Source organism: Epargyreus clarus, unplaced genomic scaffold (genome assembly GCF_041222505.1).
Source record: "Epargyreus clarus isolate Ecla_fem2 unplaced genomic scaffold, WU_Ecla_fem_2.2 ptg000014l, whole genome shotgun sequence".
NCBI lineage: Eukaryota > Metazoa > Arthropoda > Insecta > Lepidoptera > Hesperiidae > Epargyreus > Epargyreus clarus.
In genome coordinates, this window is record NW_027332222.1 from 16304986 (window position 1) to 16330087 (window position 25102).

The 25102-nt window shown below is 36.7% G+C and overlaps 1 protein-coding gene across 1 annotated transcript in view; it reads left to right on the plus strand.

Moving 5' to 3' along the window:
* Nucleotides 1–24393, plus strand: part of ogre (optic ganglion reduced) — a 45694-nt gene extending 21301 nt beyond the window's left edge. Inside the window, exons 4-8 of the mRNA XM_073079257.1 lie at nucleotides 1087–1242; nucleotides 18354–18511; nucleotides 19696–19890; nucleotides 22751–22912; nucleotides 24209–24393. Coding sequence (XP_072935358.1) covers nucleotides 1087–1242; nucleotides 18354–18511; nucleotides 19696–19890; nucleotides 22751–22912; nucleotides 24209–24266 — 729 coding nt within the window. The 3' untranslated portion in view covers nucleotides 24267–24393. The remainder of the gene's footprint in view (nucleotides 1–1086; nucleotides 1243–18353; nucleotides 18512–19695; nucleotides 19891–22750; nucleotides 22913–24208) is intronic.
* The last annotated feature ends 709 nt before the right edge of the window (nucleotides 24394–25102 follow it).

The following is a 25102-nucleotide window of genomic DNA, read 5'->3' on the forward strand; positions in this document are numbered from 1 at the left end:
ATATTATAAAAAAAAAATCCTATAATTAGTAATTAATGTGGTATTTTGATCAAAATCAGATGTACGTAGCAACTACGTCGTCAGATCATACACTATGATCTATCTATTCATCATCTACTCACTAACAATGCAATCACGACGCACCTATATACGTGTCGCCGTACATTTACGTGTCAACAACATTCGACATTCGGTCCGTGTACGTAACGGTATCTAAACAGCTGAGCTGACGTAGCGCCCCCTATAATGGCTTTTCATGCCACTCGCTAAATGGAAACTGACCTACTGAGTCATGGATATATTATGACTGTTTAAGGTACTGTTTAAGACGTAGAGTAGGAGTGCGAAATAACGGTTAGAAATGGTTTATTTTTTTTAATACAGTTTGTTTTGTGACTGGGTTCCGTTTGGGCTATAAAAGGTTCTATCGGTTTGTGTGAAAATTCATACTATTGGTACTCATTACACTTGCGATGTATTTTTTGTGGCACTACCGCCTCAAGTAATTCTTCTTTAAAATTACTTTTATTACCACAGTATCGACACCTGGTGTGTTCTGTATTTGTTGGATATAGTAACGCATATGTGATCGATCTCCTTTAGGGCTTCATCGTATTTGGGGTTGATTACAGATGTATATAGGCGGAAGTGAACGCTTATTTTCATATATGCGAGACTCTTTTGATACTGAAGGTGGTAGAACCCTTTGTGGTTCGGCTCCGGCGGCACCACCGCCACATCTATTTCTTACAGTAGCGTTAAGCGCGAGCGATGTGGTAAGGGAGACATACTTTTCCGAGGTGTTCCCGCTTAGTCCTCAGGAGTAGCGGCGCATGTGTGGTTGATCTCAGGAAGGAATAGCTAACCCTATCTGGGGTTGATTACAGATGTCCAGGAGCGGCATTAGCCACATACCAAGGAAGGAATAGCTAACCCTATCTGGGGTTGATAACAGATGTCCAGGAGCGGCATTAGCCACATACCATCAGGTGGACTGCATGCTCGTTTGCTACTCTTATATTATAATAAATCTTCACTTTTGTAAAAAAGAACATAGTCAAAATGTTAAGACTGTTTTTCTTATAGGCAATAATGTGCTACACGCCGAAGTACCTATGGGATGCGTTCGAGGGTGGCCTGCTGCGCACCATCGTGATGGGTCTCAACGTCGGCGTCTGTCACCCCGAGGAGAAGGAGAAGAAGAAGGACGTCATTATCAGCTACCTCCTCATGCATGAAAAGGTAAGATTTGTATGTAAGTAATAAGTAAAATTAGGTTTTTTCGTAGGAGCACGGAGCAAAATAATGCAAAATTTGATTATATTAACTCAATTCGCTAAACTCGTCGTTGCATTAAGAATGGGACAGAATAATAAGAAACAACGTGTTTTGATTTTATTATAATACATAAGTACATAATTATGTAAATGACTTCAATGTTATTTGCTTTCATGTTTTTATTCATCGCATCTTGGTAATATTATATTATCAACATTTTACTATTAGAAATTTCTTATGAAGTTTATAAAAGAGGTGAAAACTCGTATCGGTTTCAGCCCCAAAAAATTGGTGAAAATTAAATTGTTTCGATAACTACATTTGAAGCTATTGATAGGATTTTAAGTACTTTTTTGTAAAATCTACCGTTTGGCGGCTAAATTCAATGTAGTAGTCGGGTAAAGTAATTTAAACTTCTCAGTAAATCGCAAGCGTAAGCGTCCTTGCGTTAAGTACCTCCTCGAATTCGGAAAGCGAAAAGTCAGCAATTTGCCGAGAAGCGAGTATCAGGGAGGAACAGAGAACATTTATAAGGGTTAGTCTTGAAACTGCATTTTTTAAATCTTCTCAAATTTATCACTTCGAGCTCTGGTAATGGCTGGAAATTAAGGCGAATTAATTGCTCTCCACTCTATAACGTTCTATATTCTATATCTTCTGTATTGTCGGCATTCATTGCAAGCTTTCCTTTGATTTTATCTCTGCATCTTCGTCGATTTTTTATTTTTTATGGAGATCTATCAATGTTAATTTTTGGTGTAAAGTTTTATGGATGGTGTAAATATGTATTAAATGTCTAAATAAGTATGGGTCTTATAAAATAAAATAAAAAAACAAATTTAATTAAAACTTACAAAACCATTGTAATTTAAAACTTTATGAATTTTCACTTTTATATAAGTACACTTCAAATTCTTACTTTTAACGAAAGGCACACAAAAACATTCGCAAACAGTGTAGATTGCATTCACCATTGCCAAGCGTGGAATTTCTAACATCCGTTGAGGCTTCTGTCTTTACGCCCGTGCAGCGGGGGCGGGCACCTCCACAACGTACGCGCACCATAGAATACAAATCCACCTCTGGGAATCTGCTGGCGTGAGCCGCCTCGGTAATGCGCCAGTAACTTCAATGGTCGACGGCACCACGTTCCCATTCAACGGGCGACGTGCATGTGAATTGCTGTAATAATTCTCGTTGAATGATTCGAAATCATTTTTATGCGGGCTTCTATCACGTTATGGTTGGGATTTAAATTTTATGGAATTTTGCTAGCCTTACAGCATATGTAATGTATTTTAAATACTGTATTGTTTCAAGTTGAAACTTAATGGAGAAAAAGGCGTAACTGGTCAGAGTTTAAATTTTATGGAATTTTGCTTTACAGTATATGTAAAATAATATGTCTGTATTGCTTAAAGTTGAAATCCACAGGAGAAATAGGCGTTACATTATTTAAGCATTTAGCATAATCATTTGAAAATATCTATTTAATAATTCAATATTTGTGGTCTCTTCTCTCTAGTAATACCTATATTGAAGCCGTGGGAGCATGTTGACCTTAAACATTTTGTATGCCTTTTGATTCGATTGGGTTCATAATTAACATTAGGTCGTTACAATGGGAAATCCGCTCTAATTTAGGTATTATTCCAAAAATATCAACAACCTCATTATGTTTCACTTGTTGTTCGAGTTATTCATTTATTTGCGCGCAACAAATGTTTAATTAACCGACAAATATGTTGAGTTTGTGTCCCGAATAATCAGTTAGGTATTTATATAAAGGTTATATCTGTTTACTAATTCGTTTTGTTTACTCTGTACAGTTTAACTGCGGAGGTATCACTTGTATAGTCCACGTAAAACTGTTAGTCCGCTCTGAATACAGAAATGAATCGCGTCGCCATAGTAAATTGTATGACTACACCTGCTCGCAACAACTTCAGAGCGGACTAGCGGTTTAGCGCGGACTTTATCTATTTCTATCGCGTAGCTGCTTTGTATTTCGCGTATTGAAGCAGAGGTTTCAATTTTGGCTTCATCGGTAGAAATATTTTGGTCCACGGTCTACACATATATTTTCACACAAGTCAGTCCCATTCAGTTCATTTGGTTCTGTAGTTTCATAAAACATGGAATAAATACTTCTTTTTACGTTCGTATTTTCAAAAAGATTTTACTTGTAGTTGTGTAGTCTTTTTACAGGAAAAAATCTGTATGTATGTATGTAGTTCTATTGTTTCTTTTGAAAACTTTTCTTGCGCAGCGGTGGTAGATTATTGACGCTTAAAAATAATAATCAGAATCGAATAAAATATGTTATTCTTGTTCCTTTTGAATGCCCGGTTGCTACTGACAGATTAGTTCGAAAAATAACGAACTACTTTAAGAAGCATTAAAGGAAATTTGTAGTCATATTTACGACACGATTTTCAATGATATTCATGAACAATGCTTATGACGAAAACTCACGCTATTTATTTTCTAGTGCATTGCAGGGTCATTCTTAGCGGAACGGTTTACATACGACACGTAGTTACATTATTTTGCAATGTTAATAAAGGGATAACACGAGGCAATATAACTTAATCCTCATAGGTAGACACGATTCTGTCGCCGACCGAAAGTCCGCAAGTCTACTTGGGAATTATTAGAGACGTCTATGGACGGCACTTACTAATGGGAGAACTATATTAACTATAAAGTACATAAAAATTAAATTTAAGTTTGGTTTTGGTAATTTAAGTAAATACTTTATAGAGCATATACTCATACTTCTTCCATTAGTAAGTGCCGTCCATACGAACTGGTGTTCGATGACTGTTGATTTGGAAAGTCATATGCGTAATCGAATGTAATTGGTTTAAATCGCCTTTTGAAGCCAATTGATCTTTGCAATTAACCTTTAATATAAAGATTTGTATAATATCTGCATAAATTATTTATATAATACACACTCCTTATCTTGACGTATAGCGCCATCTATTAAAGCATTAAAGTATTAAAATTAATTTAATTAACTACGAAATTTAGAAATTAAGAAAACGTTGAGGAAATCCGAAAGAAAATTCTTAATAAGTAAGATATAATGTGATATAGATATTTTGAAATTTTGTATACATAACTAAATTTCTGAATATTTGTAGTGTAGCTGTAATAAAGATCCATCAATCTCATTGAGTTTGCTTGGCTCTGGTGACCTGTTTTCTCTCTTGATAGAAGATAAGACCACGTTGAGTCTTCACAGCTTCCTAAACAATGTTACGTGGTGATATCGCAGTGAAAACAAGCACAACGACTACATCATTCTTTATAATCTCTTCTGTATTATTATCATATACATCTTATTTCATTTCATGTATCTCATGCAGACAAAATTTATTACGTTTCATTGGAAGATTGAATAAATGAAAATATGAATGCGTCTCTTCCTTTCCTTGCAAATTATGTTTGATTGGTGAGCAAAATCTCTAAATTGTGTAATGACTATCATTATGGGTATCGTTGATATAATCGTACACTTGGGATACTTTGAAATGCATCTTAACTGGACTGTGGAATGTTTATCTTATAAATGATTTCATATTTATTAAATTAATGCCAAAAATCTTGTAATTTAGTATGGGTTTAAGGATTATTTTAAAATTGCTGACATATGTTTTCATGGTTTCTAAATGTATATATATTGATAAATATTATTATGATCGAGATTTTTGAGTTTTTTTGATCTTCAGTCAATCATTATCATTGAACGAAGTATTATTTAGTGTCGTCCATGACATTGTTTTCAAAATAATAATATGCAATATGGGTGTTACGTTGTATGTTCAGAAGAATTTGCAAATATCCAATAAATTTTCAGTTACACCAGAAGTAACACCGCTTATATTATTACATAGGAAGAGGTCATTGACTGATGAATTAAATCGAGTAAGTCAATTTTCTCCTTCTATTATATAAGGAAAAGGGAGTCGCGCAAAAACTTGCAAATCGATTTTCAACTCGATATTCTATAGTCGTGATCGTAGCAATTCGTTTAGTACCAACACCATCGTGATTTTTTGTGAACGGTCATTGGCCGCGCGTTCATTGCTCACTGCCGGTTACGCAATCTATGATTTCCTGTACATCGACGTCTCGTTGGTATACCCACACTGCTTGTTCATCCTCGGCCGGTAATGGATCATCAAGGTTTTGCGCCTCGTCCAAAGCCACCTTTCCGGTTTTGTTAGGAAGTACTCGTAGGCGCCTTGTATCTAGGTGTCTTTTGAAATTGAACGCAATTCGTACCTTAGTTATATAACGGTACTCTAAACACGATGAAAGTCATTATGATTATATCGAGATTACAGAATGATTGTAAATTTCATAGAGGTTTAGATAAAATAAGAATCATCCGACAGAAGAGTATGATAATATGATAGAAAGCTTAAGGGAGACACGCGTGGAATCATCATTAATGTTAGTTACTGTTCTGTTTAACAGATTAGATAACAATCCATGGAGGCGAATTCGTATTACCGACGTGTGTGACTTTGTGTACCTAAGTTGTTTTTTCTCGTTGTTAGTATAGTTAGTAGTCTTTTAAACGAGCAATCAGTCCATCTGATGATAGATAATGCCTGTCGCTCTAGGATACGTGTAACCAACCCCAATTTCGATAGGTATTCTGCCTGATTCATACAGATGTGTTGCTACATCTAAGAACTAAGTTAAAATTATATAAAGGTGTCTTTCTAAGTACATTCTGCGAACCAGAACAAAAGTGTTTGACTGCATTAGCATAAAATTGATATAAATGTCGCGCTAGTCCGAAGTCGAACCATGAAGAGTTCTATCAGCTTCAAATGTGTACAGTTGGTACAGACTTTAGGTCTTGTAAACTCGTGTCCATTTTCCTATGTTTTCATGTGTGACCTTTCCTCGTTTATTGATTCAGGGGTACAGCGACAGGTGGTTGTGTGACTCACATTAATTTACCAGGTTCTCCGAAATGTACGAGGATTTGAAAGTCTTCTGACTGCCGCGGGATCGCGTTTCCTCATTTGGTGGCAATTATACAGGTTGTTGCCCTTACCCTTTCCTTTTAGCACAAACGGTTCTTCGTATTTTGATAGGATTATTTTCAACCCCTCTTGATTGTTTTGAATTTCCGTTGTTTATTTTGAAGGTGAAAATTGACGTAATCCAATTTGGGTAATGAGCTCTCGGCTAAGCCCAAAATGGTATTGTTTAACTTTTGTTCCTCTTTTAACTGTTGCTTGGTATTAATGGATGGTATTTAAAAGCTTTATTTATTGTTCTTTGGACGTTGTGTGAAACAATTGACGCCCGTTTTAATTTAATTGACTGTTTAACTGAAAGCTTCATTGATTAATACATTTTAATTGTACTGATAATAACAAGTTCCAAGCAACGCCTCAAATGCATTTCACCTGGCGGATGCTGCGTTTCGCCAGGTGCGCTCGTCAATTCATCAACAACTTGGAACCTTGTTCCATTTTTATCATCAAAACTTGTTTCCATACATCTGCCACTCCAATTCTGCTATTTTACGCGTTTACCTGTTTTTATAAATGCAAAATGACGTTTGGTTAAAAGCGGATATATATTAACTATCAGTTAAATATATTAACAATACAAAGTTACAGATATGTTAAGTTTTTCAACTAAATTTAGATGTAACTTAAAACAGAAAAATATATGTACCTATTTTAGATATTGTGTCTTGTTTTTTTGTACGGATAAAACTTTGTTGGGACGGATACAAAATTATCTATTTACCTATTCTAAACTAATCGTCTAACAGTTTTTCCTTGAATTGTTTATTAGTCATAACATACGCCGAAATTTCGTCACAGTTAGTAATATAACCGTTACCCTATGTAGTTTTTTCTCAAATCATTTACCATACACAATATCAGTAAATTTACTATTACGTTACACATTCGTCTGTGCTCACTCAAGTGTGGCACTACCATTCATAAGTGCAACTATTTCCCACCGACTACACATTTTTTGTTGGAGTTTTGCACGACTCATGATGCGAAGCATCAGAGAGTGCTTTACGATCGAAAAATTTTTTTCGCTCCATTTTGGCGGCTATTTTTATTATCATAGCCTTGATAGTTCACGGAATCAAGATATTTTGCATACTATTGTCGAGATAATTTAATGGAGATTAATTCCATACTTTTTAAAAATTGATTTACTGCAATAGAATTGGAAAAAAACACCAAAATAGGTCAAAAAATTTTCCTGTCCGTCATGTGTGAAACCTGAAAACCTGTAACTTGTGAAAAACTCCATTATTTGAATTATTATTATTTTTTTAATTCTAATCGACGATTGTAGGTCACTGAATGCGAATGATTGATTAATTCAGTGTCGTTTAATTGCAATTAATAAAAAACGAAAACTACAAGACTGTATATCTATATATATTATGTACATTTATTCCACCAGGGGCGCTTGTGCAGTACTTCCTACTACAGCTGTTTTTTTTTTTATATTTCATAATTAAATGAGCATTATGAGTCGTGCACTTTTGGATTTTCCAAATTTTCTATGTATGTGAATAGCCCACTGCCACCACGCACTGCGATATTCGAGCATTTCGCACGCCACTTGATGCGTGCACGCATCCGGCGTCAAACTCTTTTGGTTGCATAAAAATAACGAACGGTACTTTGTCTTTTGATGGTCCCGATGAAGATTTATGGTGTTGTTACTGAATGGCAAATGAGCTTGCTTACAAATTGCATAAAGTATTGTGAATTCTAAAGAATCGGCATTTGATGTTCAACAAGTTGATTTTAAACACGCGTATGTTATCTAACTCTAATAATGAGTTTATAAGTTTGATTTTTAAAGTATTTTACGTAGGCTCTTTATTACTGTTTGCATTTATTATACAGCAAAAAAAATATTATTCAAAGTCAAACTACAAATCAATCTACCACTTCTACTTCTCGATGTATTTTTTTGTAGTTTTGTAAATGAAGAGAAAGGTGCGTTCCGCAAATTTAGCTTGAATCTCAATTCGTCTCGCGATTCCACTTTTTGTCCCTGTGCGAGCCGGTTGAGCGACATCACCCTTCCGATTCAATGCCTGTCTTCAATAATCTTGATATTGGTAATATAGTCATTAAATAGTAGTTCTATTTCAACACTTCATTTGCGCATATCATAATGTCTTTACTTATGTTTTAATTATTTTTTTCAGTACGTTTAATGTTGGTGAATTTGATCGAATCCTTTGTGGAAACATGTGGTAAGGGAGACATACTAATCCGAGGCCTCCTCAGAGCAACGTATCTGTGTCCGACCTCAGATACTACTTTAGAGTTTTGCCTTATCTGGGATTAATTATAAATGTTCATGGGCGGCAATGGCCCCGTACTATTATGCGGATAGCACGCTCGTTTGCTATTTATATATTATTAAAAAAGATAGAGGAAGAAAGGCTCGCTCCGCAAATTGTTTCGCTCGAATCTCAATTAGATCCGCGATCCCACTTTTTGTCCCAAGCGAGCCGGTCGCGACATCACCCTGATTGAACGACGCCGGTTTTTATCCGTCCCAACGGTACTTGAGAGTTGCTCTCAGCTCTCAGCCGCGGCAACGTCGTTCAAGTGCTCGGGAGATCACGAGGAAGCTAATAAATCCCAAGGTGTAAATATTAATGGAGGGAAGAATTTTCTTTTAAAGTTTCGTGATTCGAATTGTTCTTGTTTAAAGTGTTTTGTGTAGCTTTATGAGATTAAAAGGTTGCATCTTTTAAGTTGTAATAGGATGGTTCATCGGTGGTTGTAATAAAAATACGTATTTCGGGGAATGGGGGTTGATTATGCGAATTATATGGTGACGTCCATATAGCAAGATGGTTGTTATTTAAACTAAATAGATAAAAATACATTATCAAAAGTAAACCAGTGTAGTTATTGCCTTATTCCTTGTTACTTAGTAATATCAAAATCACTACCATATTATAATGATTGTGCGAAATATGCTTCGCAGTACTTATAATTTCTGATAATACATTTTGTATTGTTTCAACAAAAAACACTAAATCATCTATAATCAAGTTACTCATGTGTCAAACTCAATAATTATAGTGAAGAGGATGGTGTCTTCTCAAATGGCGCGAGTCGTTTTACGTTTAGTCAAAACACGTGTATTGTACTCGTCAGTCAGTCAGTGTTTCTCAAAGTGGACGATGTTGGTGGTCTACTGGGGGATACGTAAAAAATGATTGTTGATCAAGGGGTGGATGGTTTAATTTGTGATATTGTAATAATTGAAAGTAAATTTCGGTTTACTGTACAATATCTAACGATTTTTTACTTTCCTTTTGTGCTCCGTCTGATGAACACAGAAACAGAATAAGATTCATATAACACACTGTAATTTAATTTAAAGCAATGATTGCGATGGGTAAATTATTATTTATCATTATTAATAGTACAGGAAAACATCGTGACGAAACCGGCTTGCCCGGAAAGAGTGCTGTAAAAAGTTTTAAAGTTGGTTCTTCAAGTGGACCGTAAACAAAATCAGTTTGAGAACCACTGAAGTAAATTGATACGGCTTGTCTCGAGCACTATCTGGTATAAACCTCTGTAATTGATCATTGTTTAATGGAACTTTGACCCTTGTTATCCTAGTGTCAAGACCCAGTTTTAATTGCAGTAGAAATTGTGTCACATTCAGCCATATGGCGGCTATATTTTTTGCTGAATGGTAGGTACCACGGTTAAAAGTAATTAATGTTTTTACCGTGTAATTAGCGTTGCTACTTATATTTCAGATTGTTTTTTGAATATGTGAATTAAACAGTAATGTCATACTGTTGTTATTTATTATTGTAGGCTCAACATTATTCACTTGATCGTGTTTGATTCTACAAGAATACAGTTTTGCGGATCTAGCACTTCGCATTCAACCTGTTTTTGTTGCGACCACACAAGATTTTCGCGAATTCGCAACAGACAACTCCTGGAATTTTCGTGCATTAATATTCTTATCTTTTATGTATAATGGTACCGTTTGTATCTCGTTTCAATCTTCCTTCTACCGTGTAAAACATCGAGTATAAATAAAAGCTTTAATAATAACAGGAATCCACTCTACTGCTCCATTTCAAACCTACTTTATTCATTGGTATAGTTTTTTAAAAATATGGTGAAGGATGGAGGTTTGCGCAAAGCTTAACAAAAGATTATTTGACTAGACCTGGACATGTGAACATGAATGAAACCCTCACAACGAGCCTTTACATCGCTTTGTGAGGGATTTTTCGAAACCTGACGCCTGGTTCATGGAGGGTAAGCATTACCATTGTTTGGAGCTATTCAAACGCGGGTGGGAATAGCTGCCAACTATTATAATTTGCAATTAGTGAGCAAAAAATGTGCGAGAACATGTGTGACGGAACCGTACCATCTGGGGGTCCTAGAACTTGTGTTTTTTGTGCGTCGGCTACTCTGCCGAGCGGTCGCGTTCGGCTTTTTGCAAGGCTCGTCTTAAATAGATGAATAGGAGGAAATACCCACGAATACTATAGTAAGGATACTACTAGGGATACTATTTCCCTAGCTGGCCGAACAAGTTCACTTTGAAAAAAAACATGCCCTGTATTATCGTGTCATCCGATAGTGTCGCTTATAAAGGTCAAAATCTGGGATAGTCATGATGAATCACGTATTCATTCTTATTAAATTGAAAATTGTATACGGGGTTACACGTCTGTCTATTCGCACGCGGAAACTCCGCCGAAATTCAACAAAAGTGTGGAACACTTGAAGATTGACTCATATAACCTAAAGTGTTGATTCAACTCTTATGGATACTGATGCGACATGCGAACATTCGCGTGAGTGGCCCTCGATGACGAGTGCGTTCATTGCACTGCCAAAAACGCCTCGCAGGGGACCAATGATCGAGTGTAAGGAGGCCAATGTCAAACAGGGTTGACAAGTGTTAAAGATGTAAGAACGAAACGCGACATAAAGAAGTAAATATAGCATAGGACAAAATAGCAACGCGTGGAGCGTCCTTTACCACGATTATCTGCACTATTCTGTTAACATATAGCTAAAAGCAATTTCTAGACAATGCTACTATGCTCTTGATATGTAAATCTATAGAGAGAAGCATTCGTGGATAGATTGCTACAAGGGCAAATAATAGAGCAATCTTTATCACTAACCGGAAAAGCTTTGTCTAGGACGCGTCTGGCACCGTCTAGATTAACATTGTCCTTTTGTTGAACATCTACTTTCTATGATCAGTGACACGTGCCTAATCTGTAATTAAGGAGCGCTGTCTAGCTAAGTCGTGCAGCGTATCCTGTGTACAGCCTTAAGAGCTGTCGGGCTCGAAGGGTGATTTTAGTGCCAACCCTTACACGTGTCGCCTTTTCGTTTTCACCACAGGAGGCTTTGTTTTAACGAGAGGGTTCGGCGAGCTGACACGCTTCCCGTATTGAGTGACTGCTTTGAATGAATGTACGCGTGCTTTGAGTCGACGTTGGTTGAACGACGTAGTTTTAAGTTGAAATAATGAATAAGATTGCTTTCTATTTTTCTAAGTCCGAAATGTTCTGTTTGCTATCTGTGTCGCCCATTTGAGGTATAGCTAATTTAAGTCACTGATTAGTGAACACAAAGTTGACTACTACTGATAAATTGGTGCTGCTTCTTATAAACCATACTTCTTTTTGTGTAATGATTTCAACTATTTGGTGGATTAAAACGCTTAACTAAAACTAATTGGTGGGAATAAAATCGGAACAGTTTTTATTGTCTGGTCTGCGGCTAAAAATACATTATGTTGTAGTTTTTTTTGTGAATGGGAGCAAAAACTGTTTTAAATTTATAATAATTTCGGAATACATATTCCAAATTTAAGTCCTTAATCTCAAATGATTCTTCCACTCAAAACAATTGTTTGTAGATGGTAGAAAGGTTATAGGAGAAAAAGTTTGTATGTTGATGCCATTATGATTGTAGGGATCCATATATAATGACTTTATTGCGTGTCTCGGCACTATTCTAAGAAGCCTGATAGCGGCGACTAGAGAAGTCAATTCGCTAGATAAGGTCACCATGACTATTTCGAAGACGCGGAACTATGAAATGCTATTAAATAACAATTATTATAATATGCTTACAAATTGATAGCTTATTAATTGTACTGACATTTTTTATAAGTTTTAAATAGTAGTATAGGGTTTCTACTAAAAGCAGATGACAGATTCTTTATCACTTTTGAGGATTTGAGATGGTAACTTTCATATGTAAAGTATCGGGTACCCACATCCTTTAATGGATGCGCCAGAATTGCGTGACTCTAGAAAAAGTAGCCACGATGTTCTTCGGTCCAACAATACCGCTTCGACCTTATTTGAATTTCTGGAAATCAATTACTTAGTTCTAAGGGAAGTCAGGTGGAAGAGACACGGTGCGTGAACAACGATGCCGTATCATTGATTACAGGCTACCAACACGTCACGCTTGACAATGGCGCGCTAATGCATGGTAATGAGCTGTTGCAACGTCACGAAACTCACGAATATATGACGAGTGGCCGCTCGTGCAGGAGGAGCTGGTTTGTTTCTTTGTTTATGTGAATTTTAACCATCGAGGTGTTCATCCATCTACATGTATCTATTAATTCGCACTATACCGCCGTAGAGGTGTATAGCCAAATCCTTCATAATCCGAGGACACCTTGGGTCCAGTATTACAATAGTAGGCAATGATGATAATTCAGTAATCTAAGTAAGCGATAACTGCAAGCTCCTTTTCTACCTCTTCATAAATAAATTAGCATGCAATGTCCTGATACTAGATAATAATTTAAATCTATTAAGAAACAATTAAAGTTTTTGTTACAATTAATTTCAGTAATAGTGTTGTAATGGTTTTAGTCATCAGCTAAAACCAGTTATAATTGAGTTATTTTTTTAAATTTTTATGTTATTCGGCAATTATAATGTTTATTCCTGTGGTTTATTTGCAATAAACATTGTTTGAAAATTTGTTTTGATACCAGTTTGTTAATTATAATTAATATATCTATAATTGTTCTATAAGTAGCCAGTCGATACCAAACCGATTTGGAGCAGCATGGTAAAGTATTATGTGTTTTCTAGTTTGCAGAAGACAATACTCATTACTGGAGCACATAAAGGGTTGAAACCAAATAGCAGTATTAGCAATAACTAATACAAATTATACGCTAATACATTAGTATTACTAATTTATTAATTTATTAATAATTATTAAATAACACTTGCAGTAACGGTAAAAGGGTTCTCAAAGCAGGTGTTCTCAAAGACTACCAATTCGCACTTGGTCAATGCGGTGTATTATTAACTAACCCTCCTCATTCTGAGAGAAGTCCCTAATAGGTTGACGGTACGACACTTACATATGCAATGCACCAAAGTGGATTTCACCATTTCACTCTATTGTAGAGTTGCGCAAAATGTATCACTAAAGTGAAAAGAGTGATATATATCTTTTGAACTCAGTGATATATATCACTCTTTTAGCTCAATAGCTCACTTTAGCTCAGTAGCTCTGTAAAGATACGCGACATTTTATATCAGTATATCAGAGAATCAGATCAAAATGTTTTGACAACATTTTTGATTCCTATAATTAATACAAAACTGGCAAGAAATTATATATGAATTATCACAGCCAACGCTATTTGTATATCCCGGTTTCCATGTTCTTAGCAATAAAATATTTTAATTTAGTGTTTAATACGTAACCGTAACTGTTATATATCTCAATCAACGCATTTGACTCGAATCAGGCTCACTACTCACTCTCAGTCAGTCGCTCATTTGACTCATCGCTCACTCGCGAGCTAGTATAATACTGTTGAGTTGAAGAAGATCTTATATCCGGAATCGTTTGAATCTATGAACTAAACCATGTGATGCGGATATAAAGATATAATTCAAATCCGTCGGAGTTGATGAGTGATTAGCTCTTTGGTGAAGATATATATCTTTTATATCACTCACTCGCGAGCTACACAATTCTACTCTATTGAACTAATTTGTTTCACTCATAGCGCATTGGATTTGATTGGGCCAGTATGGTTTGGCGCGAACTTTTAATCTCCAACATCCTGAAATACTTAATATTTATTCTAGTATTATTTGTATTATTCCATCGTATATCGCTGTTCGGTATGCCGCAATGGAGATGAAATGAAAACGTATTGCGCTGCAGCCTCCCGTAATGTGCGCGGGCTTAGTTGTAGATAAATCGAAACCACATTATAATCTAGGACTAGACTAGCAAAAACTTGGTTCTCGATCTCTCTTATTACTGTAGAGTTGAAACGTAGTCCGACAAGTTCGTTGACCTTCTCAAATACTACGTGATTAGTAGGCGTGTTCTATCATTATTCACTGTCTCTCTATAGGTGCTTTTTTAAACTGCTAAAAAGGCGATTCAAGCCAGGTTAAATGTGCAATGTATGGGTATAAACACTATACATAAACAACAGTCTTATGTAGATCCATCAGAAATAAATGCATGAAGCTATATTTGACATACAAACATTTCTTCTTGCCGAGTCGAACCAAACGTTCTTCTGTAAAAGTATTTAGTAGTATTTTATCAATTCTACTGCGCCGTTGTTAATTATTGTATTATTACTATTATTATCATTACCAAAAGTAATACTTAAGGTTTCGTTACTTTGTAATTCGTTACAACCATACATCGATACCTTAATTCGCAAATCAGCCAACTCCACTTTTTGTCAAAATGTTTTTTTATTTATTATGATAGTAAATGGCTTTAAACGAAATCAAAATAAATAAAAAAAACATTTTGACAAAAAGTGGAGTTGGCTGATTTGCGAATTAAGGTATCGACATGTGAAGATATGTGTCCGTTGGCCACCTTGCAGCTCAAAAATGTTGACGAATTCTAACATACGATGTATCATTGGATTCGTCTTAAATTGTGGGAGTGAAAGACAATATTTCTAAACAGTCCGGCGATCGCTTGGTTTTAAAATAATCTCTAATTATTTTCTAGTATTTATGTATCTGCTCATTTTGTATCTTATGAGTGCAATTCATAGGCGATATTCCTAGTAAGCGAATAGTAGTTATTACGGTTAGGCTCATCTTATCGTAAGGGTGTGTCAGGTCGCCAGGTGCGAGGTGCCGCGACAAAGAGCACGTGCATCTGTCCATCGCGCCCCTGCTGTCGTACATAGTAATAATAGTTCAGTGCATAGCGGTGTGTTCAATGGTTATCGTACCCTCGTACCCTCATTCGCGTTATGGAATATTTGTATCGGTATTTGACACACACGCACACTAAATCGCGCATATTTGCGTGCGCCGTGCACACACACAAACAGACACAGTACCTCATGTTAACATATAACACGACAATTATACATATCGATATATTTATTTATTTAAATATACTATTTACACTAGATTTTAATAATAATGTAGTTGTAAATTAAGTGGAAGCACTGACTGTGTTATCAACAAGATATCCAACATGTTTTTACTCACGATTTCGCACGAGGTTTCTGGTTTATAAATGTAACATAAGTAAGAGTACCTTATAGTACATCAAGAGGCGCGCGTTATTCTAGAAAGTACGGTGTCTAGTTGTAAAAAGAGTCATCTTCATGTATAAGTGCGATTCAAAACAACACGCCGAGATTATCATAACATGCGCGACCGTGGTCTCTAGTGTCGGTACCTAGTTATGATGATACCAAGATAAGCATCCCACAGAAGTTATTCAAACATGGAAATAAAATCAACAAATCACAGTTCAAGGCGTTTGAGTGACGTGTGTACATTCGCACGTTTGTGTAACTCGTTTCAATCAAAATTGTAATGTATTTTTTTTATTTCGTGCTCGTTCTTTACGTGTCTGTGAAAAAACATAGGTACGCCAATTGCCATTTCGGATTACAATAGTTATTGAAGCGAGTTAAACCAATACTTTGATATAAAGTTTTGCCTAGACTATTAGATTAGTGGTTAAGAAACTCGACCTCTCGATCGAGGGGTCGGAGGTTCAAATCCGGCACGCACCTCTGATTTTTCAAACTTATGTGCGTATTAGAAACTAATTATCACTTGCTAAACGGTGAAGGAAAACATCGTGAGGAAACCTGCGTACCTAAGAGATTATAAAAAAAAATCTTAAAGGTACGTGAAGTCTACCAATACGCACTTGGCCAGTGCGGTGAACTGTGACCTAATCCTTCTCATCATGACAGGAGACTCGTGCCCAGCAGTGGGATATTGGTTTGTTAATTGATTGATTGATACGAAGTATGCTTTTAAATCATAATCATAATTTTTAAAAAGATTATGAATAAAGGACTATCTTTAAAATTGTGTACCTACTTATATAAAAAAAAAAATCTTACAATACGAGTCTTCTCATTGATATTCATCAGCTTCATGTACGAAATTAAATAACAAATAAGTAAATACAAAGTTTATGTATTTTTATAAAACAGGTACATATTAGATAGAGCCTGAGTAAACAAGTGTGTGGCTACCAAAGTTATTTGAAAAGCAAATAGATTTTCACGTACAGAATAAACTTTGCCACGCTCGCCCGGGAACTCACACAATGACACCACTGACATAATATGATATAACAGATATAACACATGTAACAATGAGACACTCACATGTTGATGAAGGCGTGAATTGTGTAAATATTTATCTGATTACAACTACCACTGGACGACCACCCGTTAAGATCATTATCAGACACGTTATGTAATCAAACAGTAACATATTAGAGATTTGGATTAAAGTCTGATTGTTTTAAGGCGTATGATTCGATTTGTAAACTTACCCTTCCCGTTTAAATAAATATAAAATACCGCACGAAATTGTCTGTGTGTATGTGACCAAAAAGCTGCCATTTTTTACACAAGTTCCTTTTAATAAATTGTTTTAAAATTATAAATACACGTTTTAATAATTAATTTGACTTGCAAAAAGCAGCGACATCTTTACGACTTTATATTATCTAATCTCACGAGAGATTTAAAATTAATATGCCTTAACCTATAAAGCTTTTAAGTAGTTAGAAAGTTGTTTAATCTCTGTCTGTGAATGTGACAGTACTGTCGCTAGTGACTTTTATTTTAACTTGCTGTGTCCTGCGGTTTCATCCGTGTTAAGCCTTATAGGCAGTGATAGTCTAGTGGTTAAAACTCTGCCTTTAAATCGGCCTTAATCCGGGGAATCCTAGGTTTTCGAAGCTGTGTGCGTACTAGTAGTTATTTATCACTTGTTCAATGGTGTATCAATGGTGTAAGAAAACATCGTGAGGAACCTTCACGACTGAGAGTATTTAAAAAAGGTCTCAAAGTTGTGTAAAATTTCCCAATCTCAATTCGCCAGCGCAGTGGACTGTAGCTTACATAGAATCTTATTGAGAGACTCGTGTCTGGACTGTCTCATGTCTAATGGGTGGACGATATCATAGTCTTTATCTAATATTCCATTTGTCTTATGCAAAACAAAATAATTTAAATTATTACCGTAAAGACGTATTTTCGTGGCATCTAATCTTTGAAATGTAGTCTATGGTACAGAGTGTCATTGTCTTTGGTTGACAGCACGTCTCATTTATCAGGAGAATGTTTGAATGTTCCTTATCCGATGCACGCGACATCACGAAAGGAATGCGGTCTAATGTGCCACAATCAATTGGGTCACATGCCTTCTGATCTCCCGGTGGCCTACGTTCATTAGCCTGACTGGTTTTGATCATGCTGTCTTTGTGGCCAGTAGCTTAAGCAAACTCGCGTCTGGTCAGCATATTAAGTACCTTCGACCCCATATCAGCATTAATTCATTTTAAAAATCCTTTGTTCTTTGTTTCTTCTTTAGCGACTTATGTGCTATAGTCCCTCAAAATGTGCTTTTAATATTAGCACTTAATTTGTAGGAGAAACTTGATCTTTAAGAGCATGAGACAGAATTCCATACAAAAAGTCATCCTGGCTCCAAGTAACTTAAACCATTTTCATTGCAGACACACAAAATGTACGCGTTCAGGTACTGGGGTTGCGAGTTGTTGTGCCTCGTCAACATCGTGCTGCAGCTCTGGATGATGGACAGCTTCTTCAACGGCGAGTTCTTCTCGTATGGCACACGTGTGCTCGGCTACAGTGAAGTGCCGCAAGAGGAAAGGTTAGTTCTTGAATATACGGTGTCTATAAAATTTTGTAATTTTTTTGTGTAGTAGAAGATTGAGGGCAGTTGATCTGATGTTATGTGGTTACTGTTGTCTGTGAAAATCTGCAACTACAATTGGAGCAGAAGTCTTATTGTGTTATTGGTCATAGGTAGAATGCTATCCCCGGGGTTCAATTATAATGTTTTAGGGTTATCTACTCACGAGCGTAGTGGGCCTGTCATCAGCTACCGTATTAGCTCCATTATCTACTAGTAAACTGGTGATAAAGTTTTTTTATGGTAAAATCCCTTGTGGTTTTTTCGTCAATGGCTCTATCGCCATTCATAACTCCTATAACAGTGACAAAGGTTATGTGTGAAAGACGTTGTTAATGACTGTAGCTGACTTCAGGCAGGGTTCCAATCGTGCTGGATCTAGATTATTATAGATAGATGTTCCTGGCGCTAGTAACCGCACACCGTGGACTGCATCTTTGTTGCTATTTCATGAAAAAACGAACACAGTATTTTGAACGCTGTTGCTATCCGTAAGAAGTAGACTTTAAGTATTCGAATATGGAATATTGTATTTTCTAAGTAAGCGTGTTACATCTCAGACCGCATATGAGTTACCACCAGTTTAGATCGCGGTTAAACTCAAGCCGCTACACACAATGCTCATTTTCACACCGTTCCTAACTTATTTTGGTGCTAGGGCGTCTTTAGTTGCGACCAGTGCGGTGACCGACATTTTGTAGATAAATCAAGGCATAATGTTGCATGACCTTCGCATTCATTTTGCCACGACTAATTCTTCTAATTTCATTTTGTTGTGCTTTTTATGTTGATTGTAAAAACATTCGTAATTCTTTTTTTCGATACTATTTCTTCCTTTTAATATTGTTTTTTATTTAGTTTCTCTCGTTCTAATTTTCGAATGGCACAATGCATATATTTAATGATGCGTTGCTATTAATTCGTTATGGACTGAATGGATATGATTAGCTTCAACTAGGCTCTTATGTGCAATTACTTTAATTTCTATAGCATGTTGTAATACCATACTTGTCTGTATTTTCCTTTTTTTGTACTATTATACACCATACGAATGAAATTTATTGCTATATTTTGGAATACTGTATAATTATGCATGAATTACTTTTCCATTTCTAAAAAGCGTCTATCAACATTGTCATCAGATACGACGCAATGATCTACGTGTTCCCGCGCGTTACGAAGTGTACTTTCCACAAGTACGGTCCGTCCGGCAGCATCCAAACTCACGACAGCCTGTGCATCCTGCCGCTGAACATTGTCAACGAGAAGACATACATCTTCCTGTGGTTCTGGTACATCATCCTCGCCGTGGTGCTCATCATGCTGGTCATATACAGGTAAGACTATTGTGATGAGGTTTCTGATACAAATAGCCTGTGCATCCTGCTGCTGAACATTGTCAACGAGAAGACGTACGTCTTCCTGTGGTTCTGGAACATCATGCTCGCCGTGGTGCTCATCATGCTGGTCATATACAGGTAAGACTATTGTGATGAGGTTTCTGATACAAATAGCCTGTGCATCCTGCTGCTGAACATTGTCAACGAGAAGACGTACGTCTTCCTGTGGTTCTGGAACATCATGCTCGCCGTGGTGCTCATCATGCTGGTCATATACAGGTAAGACTATTGTGATGAGGTTTCTGATACAAATAGCCTGTGCATCCTGCTGCTGAACATTGTCAACGAGAAGACGTACGTCTTCCTGTGGTTCTGGAACATCATGCTCGCCGTGGTGCTCATCATGCTGGTCATATACAGGTGAGACTATTGTGATGAGGTTTCTGATATAAATAGCCTGTGCATCCTGCTGCTGAACATTGTCAACGAGAAGACGTACGTCTTCCTGTGGTTCTGGAACATCATGCTCGCCGTGGTGCTCATCATGCTGGTCATATACAGGTAAGACTGTGTTGTGATGAGGTTTTTAATACAAATAGCGTGTGCACCCTGCCGCCGAATATTATCAACGAGAAGACGTACATCTTCCTATGGTTCTGGTACATCATCCTCGCCGTGGTGCTCATCATGCTGGTCTTATACAGGTAAGACTGTGTAGGATGAGGTTTTTTTATCTAAACATCATAGGCATCCAGCCGCTTAACATCTAATCTACGTCTACGAGAAAATGTACATCTTAATGTGGTTCTGGTACGTCATATAGGTGAGTTTGTTCTGCAGGTGAAAATGTATGAATTTTCAAAAACCCTGAAAAAATACATTTCTTAGCTTTAAACACACCTCTCCTTACTTAGGCAAAATTACCTATTTTTACTATAACTTCCAGTGCCATTATCATAAATAGAGTTGCTTCATCAAACCTTTTCAAATAAAATACAACGGAACTTAACATTGATGCTAGAAACACACATAGGTAGGAATTTAGTGTCTCAACAGATGAACTACAATGAGAGCCCATTTTCCAACCATCTGAATTAATTCTTCTAATTATTAAAGTTAAAGTTACTAGTTAAAGTTTTAGGACTTCCTTATTATATCACCACAATGTGGCTCACCTTCAATGGTTACGATTATTACGGTCTTAGCTTACGTCTTACTAGAAAAAATGTATTTGCTAACCACATCTTATCATAGGCTATTGTGTTCAAATATATATTACAGTCATTTGAATAATATCCACTAATACAGTGTTGTAAGGTGTACTAAAAGCATAGCAAACATTGTATTTTATTTATCGGGTATTCTTGGTATTTTACAGTCAATTTAGATAGCATTTTTATGTTTAACTTTGTTTTGTTGTACTCACGTACAGATCGTATTTTAAGTAAGTCCACTTTTGTCCTTACTAATAAATAAATTTCAAGTCTCTCTGTCATTTTAAATTACGTGACATATACTCGGTATATGTGTTTGCATTGCAAACACATAGCTTTACAGTTTATATTTTTTTGACCTTAATAATCTTGTGGCGTTCAGCTGTCCGTCAAGAGATGGCGCTACTCGTATTTTTGAATCTCGCTATCAAATATTTATATTATCAAAGTTTAGTTATATCTTTTGCATTTATAGAAGCTCCGAACTAAGTCTATCGGAGTGCTAGCTGAGGCAGGAAATATATATCATCTAAAATTGCACATCCACGACACTGAATATGTATGTATTAGTTATGAGTTAACACGTGTCAAAGAGAAGTTTAAGACAGCTGGAGGGATATAATTAATTACATGTTAATACATCTACATGTAATCACTACAGTGGTACATGTGATTACATCTACATTTGAACTAGTAGTTGTACATTGCGATTTCGTTCAAAGCATCTTCTACAATAACCGATACAAAAGACGTACATTATTTGTAAACAGAAGCATTGATCACATTCCAGAATACAGTACACAATATACCACCACGACAGTCATACATACGTACATAATGACATACGATGTATATGTAAATACTTGTATCAATATTCACGTTGTTTGAACACGTCCAAAGTAAACATTTAGATAATGTAATGATCTAGACCTGCTCTAATTGTGAGTAATATGACAGATAACATGACATGTGTAATTGAATCGATACAGACTGCGAGGAACGGGGTATCTGAAAGGCTAATTATGATGGATGTTCTTAGTTATGTACTACATACACACCTACACCTCAAATGGGATGGAATATCTCCTGAGGTAGCATGGGTGCTTTTATGTATTGGCAGTATTTCTACGAACCCAGAACATAGAGGTTAACATTTTTATTATAAGTCAGAAGTAGACGTAGCTATAGTGGTGGTTTCATAGTACTTTGAAGTTAAAAATAATAGGGGTGATTGTATTCATGATGGCGATAAAGGTGATGATGTTGATTACTTTAAGGTATATAAGAAGATAGCGCGATTTGATGATGAATGACTTTTTATACAGTGTTCTTTACAGGAATAAATTCATAAAATTATTTATAAAAAACCTCAATATAAAGTGAAAGAGTAGAAGATTTTATAAGTAATTTACGTAATATTTACGCTTATAAAGGTTGGCACTTAGCGTGATGATAATATGGTAACGATGATCAAAGTAACTGATCATGATAATAGCGACAATGATGATGACGAAGATTGTTTTGAAATCAGTGATAATCTTCGTACTGATAATGATGAAGACGATACTAATAATGATGAAAATAATATTCGCGTCGATTTTATTAACAATCCCAATAATAATGTAAACGACGATAATTTCCAGGTTAGTGATAATATTCGTGCCGTCCGTCCGTCCGCGCTTGCTGCACGCTCGCTCGCGGACGATCGCGATGGAGACGGCGGCGATCGTGTCGCGGCGCACCGACGTCGGCGACTGGTGGCTGCTCTACATGCTCGCTAGGAACATGGACCCGCTTATATACAGGTGAGTTAGGAGAAAGTGTTATTTTAAATCACACAATGTATCAACAGAAATTGAGTACAAAAAGTATAATGTTACATACTTTTTGTTCTTTACATTATATATTACAATAATCACATTAGGATTTTTATTTTTTGATACATTTAAACAGTAATATTTGAATATTAAATAATATTGAGAAAAATAACTTGCAACACAATACCTCAGAACAGTCCGTCAAATTCGATTAGAGAGATTAAACGATTACTTATTTCATTAGATTATGTCTGTATGTATTATTAAAGATGTATTTAGTAATAGATAATCATATATGACCTTGGACTAATAAGGAAGTTGAAAGAGGAAATGAGCATTTTTTTCAAAAAAGTACGATTATTTAATTAAATGTGAACCAACACACCGTGTCCGCAATGTTATGATAATTATGTTATTATTACTCATATTTTAAATGTATTATATATGATTAAGAGACTGTATATGTCATGAAATTTACTGTTAATGTAGAATTAACTATACATGTAGAATAAGAAGTACTGTTCAAATGTATTATTATTACCATTATTACTCTTTGTAAAAACATCAAAGCCAACTAACCCTAAGCTGGAATGACGTCAAATCATTTTATAATATAGGAGTAGCAGATGAGCATGCAGTCCACCTGATGGTAAGTGGCTACTGCCACCCATGGAAATCTGTAATCAACCTGAGATAGTATTAGATGTTCCCACCTGAGGTCGGCCACAGATGCGCCGCTATTCCTGAAAACTAAGCTGGTGCGCCTCGGAAAAGTATGTCTCCCATACCACACCCTTCAAAAAAGAACACAGCAGCGTTTAACACTGCTGTTATGAGGCAGAGATAGCTGTGACGGTGGTGCCGCCGGAGTCGAACCACAAAGGGTTCTACCACCATCAAAATTACAGTTGGCCATAGCTGGCAGTGATAGCCTAGTAGTTAAGTAACCGGTTTCTCGATCGAGGCGTCCGAGGTTCAAATCCCAGGCACCTCTGATTTTTCAAAATGATGTGCGTATTATAAATTAATTAATACTTGCTTAAAACGGTGAAGGAAAACATTGTGAGGAAACCTGCATACCTGAGAGATTTAAAAAAAAAATCTCAGAGGTATGTGAAGTCTACCAATACGCACTTGTCCAGCGCGGTGGACTATGGCCTAATCCTTCTCATTCTGAGAGGAGACCCGTGCCCAGCAGTGGGACAATAATGGGTTGATGATGATAGCTGGCAGTATCACTTATTACCCGGATGTGTATTTAATCTGGCTTTTACTTTATTCCAGGGAGTTGATAACGGAGTTGATCAAGCGAATGGGCGAGAAGAGCGGGCCGCGCGCGTGACGGCCCCCCGCCGCCGCCCCGCCGCCCGCCATCGCCATCGTGGGCGGCTGACTGGACACACGGCACACTTGGCGACGGGGTACGGATCACTAGGCGGGGTGCGGAACACTAGGCGGGGTACGGAACACTTGGCGCGGTGCGGAACACTAGGCGGGGTGCGGATCACTTGAGGGGGTAGGGAACACTTGGCGAGGTACGGATTACTTGGCGGGGTGCGGATCACTAGGCGGGGTGCGGAACACTTGGCGACAAGGTTCGGATTACTTGGCAACGGGGTACGGATCTCTTGGCGACGGGGTACGGAACACTTGACAAAGTATGGATCATCTGGAGACAAGGTTCGGATCACTTGACAACAGGGTACGGATCTCTCGGCGACGGGGTATATAACACTTGACAAAGTACGGATTAATTCATGGCGAAGTTCTGATCACTCTGAAAAATACGGATCGAATGGCGACGAGGTACGGATCACTTGGCAACGTGGTTTGCATTTAGCTAATCCCCTGATGTAGAATACGGATTAGTTCGTGCCGAATTACGTATCATTTGGCAAAGAATGGATCTTGGCCTTTATATGTCATACATACAATTTTTACATTGAGCGTTGTACCGTTTTGTTTAATTTCAATTTGACATTATAAACGATAAACAATCTAGGGTCGTATGTTACAGATAAGCCTCGTAAAACCCTGTACACGCCACATGCTCAATTTGCCTGCTTTATTATATATGAATCGAGTTATGTGAATTCCGGTTTCATACAGATAAATACTCTATTCAAATGTTATGTAAAATGGTTTCCAGTATTTTGAGTCCCAAGACAAAGCGAAAAG